The 5927-nt window shown below is 36.1% G+C and overlaps 1 protein-coding gene across 1 annotated transcript; it reads left to right on the top strand.

The window, feature by feature from the left end:
* The first annotated feature begins 519 nt into the window (after positions 1-519).
* On the top strand, positions 520-5209 carry LOC110025832 (homeobox-leucine zipper protein ROC8-like). Its single transcript, XM_020726499.1, has 10 exons — positions 520-1091; positions 1208-1325; positions 1449-1637; positions 2326-2781; positions 2857-2958; positions 3039-3242; positions 3325-3493; positions 3647-3915; positions 4073-4162; positions 4594-5209. The coding sequence occupies exons 1-10, from the start codon at positions 997-999 to the stop codon at positions 4984-4986; spliced, it is 2085 nt and encodes a 694-aa protein (XP_020582158.1). The 5' UTR covers positions 520-996; the 3' UTR covers positions 4987-5209.
* The last annotated feature ends 718 nt before the right edge of the window (positions 5210-5927 follow it).

The raw sequence follows: 5927 nt of genomic DNA, 5'->3' as shown, positions 1-5927 counted from the left end.
AGAGAATAAAAAAAAATTATAAATTTGAATAATTTAATATAATTATGATATTCACATACAATAAAAAATAATAAACATGCACATATTTAAAAACATAATTAAAATTAATTTTAAAATAAAATTGATACTAAATTACAACACTATACTTTAATTTAAGATAATTAAAAAAAATTACTATAATATATAAGAGTAAAGTTTTTAAATAATCATGGTCATTTATATGGTACGTTTTAGTCTCAAAGTTTACAGAAATGTTAAAATTTGAGATAACCACACTCTTTAAATTGGGGAACTGTGAGACAGATAGAAAATTATTATAACTCAATTTTAAGATAATTAAAAATTATTTTATTATTTTTATAAATATGAAGATTAAAATGATCCTATATAAATAATTAGGGATTATTTTGACAGTTCAATATATAATATATTAAATGAAGAAATCGAAAATATATTTTTAGCCATTCGTAAGCTCACATTTGAAAGCTGAGGGCGCTCAGCAACTTGGTTCACCCATCCCAAGGAGAGCAGGGAGAAAATATGAAAGTCCCGGCTTTAAATCGCGTCGGTTACCTTTACCACTCCCTCATTACTCTCCCTCTCTAAAGAAGAGCGAAGCAGGGCAACGATCGCAGAGGAGAGAGAAAGTGTGTGCGGGTGTAGTGGAGGAGTGTTGAGGAAATAAATTCATAGCAGACCCGGAAATTAATCGGTGCTTAATAAGGGGGGATGTTGAGTGAAATCGTCCCGGATTACCGCCGTTCTCTGCGACGCGGCAGCTGCTCTTTCTATTTCTGTGAGGATAGTGGAGGAACACCAAGAGGGAGCGAGGCTGCGAACCTGGAAGCGAAGGATACAGGCTTCCAAACGCTCTTCTCTGCACTCCAAGTTCTACTTTGCATTGGCTCCACTTGGATTAAGTTGAGCAGTGGGGGAGGAGAATAACGGCATTACTCTGCTTCTCTGTGAGAAAAAGGGGCAATTTTGATAGGAGCAATGGATTCCGGAGATGAGCAGGATGTGTCGGTGCCGAAGGGGAAGAAGAAGAGATACCACCGGCATACCCCTCGCCAGATTCAGGAGCTCGAATCGTATGCCGCCTCATATTTCTCTTCTTTACTCCTTTGTTATTGGTTTTTTTTTCTTTTTGAGAAACCGGTCCTTAAATGAAAGGTAAAAATGGAAGACTTTTTTGGTGAGATTGCAGAATTTTCAAGATGTGTCCGCATCCAGACGAGAAGCAGAGGATGCAGCTAAGCCGGGATTTAGGTCTGGAGCCACGACAGATCAAATTTTGGTTCCAGAATCGCAGGACTCAAATGAAGGCAAGAAATTTTTCTGTTTTTTTTCATGTTGTTGCTTTTTTTTTTTTTCTTTTTTTTTTTTTTTTTTTTTTTTTGTTTGAAAGATCGATTCTTTGAGGTGAGGAGTCTCCTTGGCTGTTTCAGGTTCAACATGAGAGGTCTGATAATTGTGTTCTGCGCTCGGAGAACGATAGGATCAGATGCGAGAACATTGCTATGAGTGAGGCACTGAAAAACATAATCTGCCCAACATGCGGGACCTCACAATCTTCTGAGGATTCCTACTTTGATGAACAGAAGCTGCGCATGGAGAATGCCAGGTTAAAAGACGAGGTGATCTCCTATCCTTATTATGAAATTAAAACTCTTTTATTTTCTTACATCATATAATTCTAATTAAGTACCAAATGAGAATCATCATCTCATCGTATCTGTCTGTATTTTTCATTTAATGGATTGTCATTAGGCTAGATATTATTGTAAAATGTGTTCTTGGTTGTTTTTCTTGCCTTGAACTGGCATTGTTGCTTTTTCATGATTAGGGTTAGGTGATTTTTATTTATTATTGAATCTTATTTATTGATAGTTGGTTGCAGCCACTGAGGTGAAATTTAATGCTCCTGGTTCGATTGTTCTTAAGTTTCATTCAGTGCAATTCGATTGAGTTTTGCTAAACTGCACATCTGAGGAGTAATAATGTTAATTGTTAGAAAAATATGATGAATTTAAGGAAGGTTTATTGTTCCCTATGTTGATCCAGTAGATCTTTTCAAGAGTTTTATTGCATTATTTCGTCTGATTAATCTGTTGAAGCTTCAACTGTAGGAAGATGATTTGTTGACCTTTAATCTACATTATCATTAAGATCTGATCCCTTATGTGATAGAACCATAGAATATCTGAATTGGTTGTCAACAGGGATGTTTTTGTAATTCTAGTTCTAGCTGCCAATTAGTCATTTTTACAGAGGCAAGCTATTATTTTTCTAGTTTAAAACTTCATATTTTTTTCTTTGTTTCAGCTTGATCGGGTTTCATCAATTACATCGAAGTATCTAGGAAGACCTGCAATGCAGCTTCTTCCAATTCAAACTTTATCAGCTTCTTCAGTCGATATTGCCGTTGGTGGCTATGAGAACACTGAGTTCCCCCCTTCCCTCGACCTCGATTTGCTTGGCATTGGCCTTCAATCGATGTCATTCCCATTCCCAACAGTTTCAGATGTCGAGAGGCCGATGATGCTGGAACTCGCAACCCGATCGATGGACGAGCTCATCAGGCTTGCACGAACAAATGAGCCTCTTTGGACTAGAATTGATAGCGATGGCAGGGAAAATCTCAACCTTGAAACCTATGATGCCTTGTTTCCAAGGCCAGGGCAGCAGTTTAGGAGCGCCGATACTCGTGTCGAGACTTCACGGGGTTCAGGAGATGTGATCATGAATTCCTTTGCATTAGTTGATATGTTTATGGACTCGGTGAGATATCTTTTGATTCGTTTGCTAATTATTTCCCTTTCTTTGTTAATCCAATTACATTGCTGTTTGTTATAGAGCAAATGGATGGAGTTATTTCCTACAATTGTGTCAAATGCAAGGACTATTGACGTTCTCATGTCAGGAATGGATGGAAGCAGGAGTGGAGCCTTAGTTTTGGTGAGCACAAAGTGCCTAAATTGCCATTCTTCCTGTTCTCCCATTTTTTCTTTTTCGTCATCTAATTCATGAGGATGCAGATGTTTGGTGAATTTCTGGGGCTATCGCCAGTGGTTCCGTCTCGCGAGTTCTGCTTCCTCCGCTACTGTCAGCAGCTCGAGCAGGGATTATGGGCCATTTCAGATGTCTCTATCCCTTCTCCAAAAGTTCATTTTCTTCCTTCCCCAAAGCGCAGGCTGCCTTCTGGTTGCTTGATTCAAGACATGCCAAATGGTTATTCTAAGGTATTTCTTCATGCCATGAATGTGAATATTTATTAGTTTTTTTTAAATGTTTATCTGAATCTATTATTTTTAATGAATAAAGATTGTATGGGTTGAACACATGGAGATTGAAGAAAAGAATCCAACCCACCAGCTCTACCATGATTTAGTTGATAGTGGGATAGCATTTGGAGCGCAGAGATGGGTTGCCACTTTACAACGAATGTGTAGGTGGATTTCGTGCCTAAATTCGCCAAGGGATCTTGGAGGAGGTATGAAATTATATAATTAATGATATAATTAGAGAGGTTCTTAGTGAAAATTTTCATACGTTGGAGGGATATAACAGTAAAACTCTTTAATTATATCATTAGCTCAGCAAGTTATTCTCCTAAATCTACATTTATTTTTGGTCTGGCATTCAGTTATTCCCAATGATGATGGAAAGAGGAGCATGATGAGGCTTTCTCAGAGAATGGTGAGCAACTTCTGCTCTACTTTGGGTTCATACAATGGCTACAGATGGACTGCACCGGCCGGACTGAATGATGTTGGCGTTAGGGTTACCGTTCACAGGTGCTCCGACCCCGGACAACCTAATGGAGTATTTCTCTGTGCTGCAACTTCCTTATGGCTACCTTACTCCCCTCATTCTGTCTTCAGCTTTTTGAGAGATGAGCAGTCTCGGGTTCAGGTTTCCTAACATTTTGCCTTCTTTTTACAAAATTTTTCAATATAATCTCATTTCAGCATTGTTTGTCTCCCTATTTTGTTCTCCCTTGGTGTTTAATTTATAATTTTTTACTCATATTTTTGTGATGCAAACTCATGGAACTTCATTTTAATTGAAGTGGGATGTTCTATCACGTGGAAAAGCTGTTCAAGAGGTTACTCGCATACCGAATGGTCAACACCCTGGAAACTGCATCTCTCTTCTTCGAGTAATCTCTGAAAACATTATCTCCATCCATCTCCTTTTCCCAAATGTTTTTTTAAAGTAGCATTTACATACACAGCACACAATTCTTATGTATTTTCATCTCCCATCTAATAATTCATATTTGTGCATATGACAGTCGATGTTTAATATCACTTCAAAAATAGTCATATTACCACTTTTTAAAAGTGAAATACACATTTTCATGCATATGTTTGATGCACAAAGTGCTATGCATATAAATATGAAAGCAAGTTTAGGTGTGATACATGTAAAATAGATTAGAATTGTATGCTAGGTATGTAAATTTTCTTCTTTTTTAAACTCACTCACACTAAGATTTGAACTCAAGTCATTGTGCTTAGAGAAACAAAACACATTTATACTTTCTCTACAACTGATTATTTTGTCTCCTCCTTTCATAAAATCAAACAGGCTACCATGAATCCTCCCAATATGAATGACAGAAGCATGCTTATACTACAAGAGAGCTGCACGGATCCCTCAGGTTCACTTGTAGTCTATGCATCTATAGAAGTGCCTTCCATCAACATCGCCATCAATGGAGAAGACCCATCGTTCATCCCCCTTCTGCCATCGGGATTCGTCGTGTTTCCCGATGGCAGGTCGGGTGCTGGCATTAATGCAACTTCAAGCTTGAATCCGCTGAGAGTACCGTCTGGCTCAGTGCTCACCGTCGCCTTTCAGATCATGGTGAGCAGTTTGCCATCAGCGAAGCTAAGCCATGAGTCGGTCATGACGGTTAACAATGTCATCAGCACAACAGTTCAGCAAATAAAGTCTGCTTTGCGTTCTCTTGATCCTTGACATAAAGGAATCTAATGATATTCTGAAACCATTGATGTTTAGTTTAGACGAAATACAATTTGTTGTTGTAGTTTGAGTAAAAATGTAAATTGTTCACTGGATTTGTGAAGCTCTGCTTTTCAGTTGAATATAGTGATGTTTTTAGTCTGCTGCTGAGATTGTTGGGATAGGTTCTAGCACTTAGTTTTTTAAATTCCTTGTGTGTTTAAAAAAGTTTAGCTGAATGGAGATATGTTTTTCAGGATTTGAGTTCTAGATATGTTGTAGTTTCTATAATGTTGTTGGAATTAATCAAAAGAAAAGTTCTTCACTGATGTATTTTAGTTTTTTTGTTCCATTCTCTTCTTATTGCTACATGGCTGAACTGAACTGAAACTAACTGTAGTAAGAGAAAGCAAAGCTGATAGCTCATTCATATCACTTAAAAGTAATGTTAAATCTGTAGGATATGTGAAGTCCAAAAATATTTGGTCTCTTTACATTTGCATCTTTAATTGTAAAAGCTTCTGTGAATTAAATATATATATACGATGCTGCATATAAATATATTTATTTATATAAATATGCATGCACAACTAGAGCCGTAAAAAAAGCTCGTTGTTCGCGAACAATTCATGTTCGGTTCATCAATGAGTTTTTGTTTGATTCGTTTAATAAGTAAACGAGATGAACGTGAACAAATTTTTTTTGTTCGGTTAGTTAAACGAACCAAACACGAACAGTGATGCGTGCGTTCGTGTTTGAATCGTTATTGTTCGAAAAATAAAATAATTTAAAATAATTATATATAAAAAGTTAATGATATTTAAAAAAATTAAATTTTATAAATTATAATATATAATAAATTAATAATAATAATATATTAATATACTAATATAGATATTATATATTTATATAATATAATTTATATAATTAATATAATATATTATTTATATATATTA

Source organism: Phalaenopsis equestris, unplaced genomic scaffold (assembly GCF_001263595.1).
Source record: "Phalaenopsis equestris unplaced genomic scaffold, ASM126359v1 Scaffold000333, whole genome shotgun sequence".
In the NCBI taxonomy this organism is placed as follows: domain Eukaryota; kingdom Viridiplantae; phylum Streptophyta; class Magnoliopsida; order Asparagales; family Orchidaceae; genus Phalaenopsis; species Phalaenopsis equestris.
Note: the sequence above shows the minus strand (reverse complement) of the source record. Positions and strands in the feature narration are given on the sequence as shown.

What these genes read in the sequence shown, in the direction of transcription:
- LOC110025832 (XM_020726499.1), top strand. Translation starts at nt 997, where the DNA reads ATGGATTCCGGAGATGAGCAGGATGTGTCGGTGCCGAAGGGGAAGAAG. An exon ending in ATGCCAGGTTAAAAGACGAG is followed by an intron (nt 1,638 to 2,325) that starts GTGATCTCCTAT and finishes TCTTTGTTTCAG; the next exon opens with CTTGATCGGGTTTCATCAAT. An exon ending in ACTGCATCTCTCTTCTTCGA is followed by an intron (nt 4,163 to 4,593) that starts GTAATCTCTGAA and finishes AAAATCAAACAG; the next exon opens with GCTACCATGAATCCTCCCAA.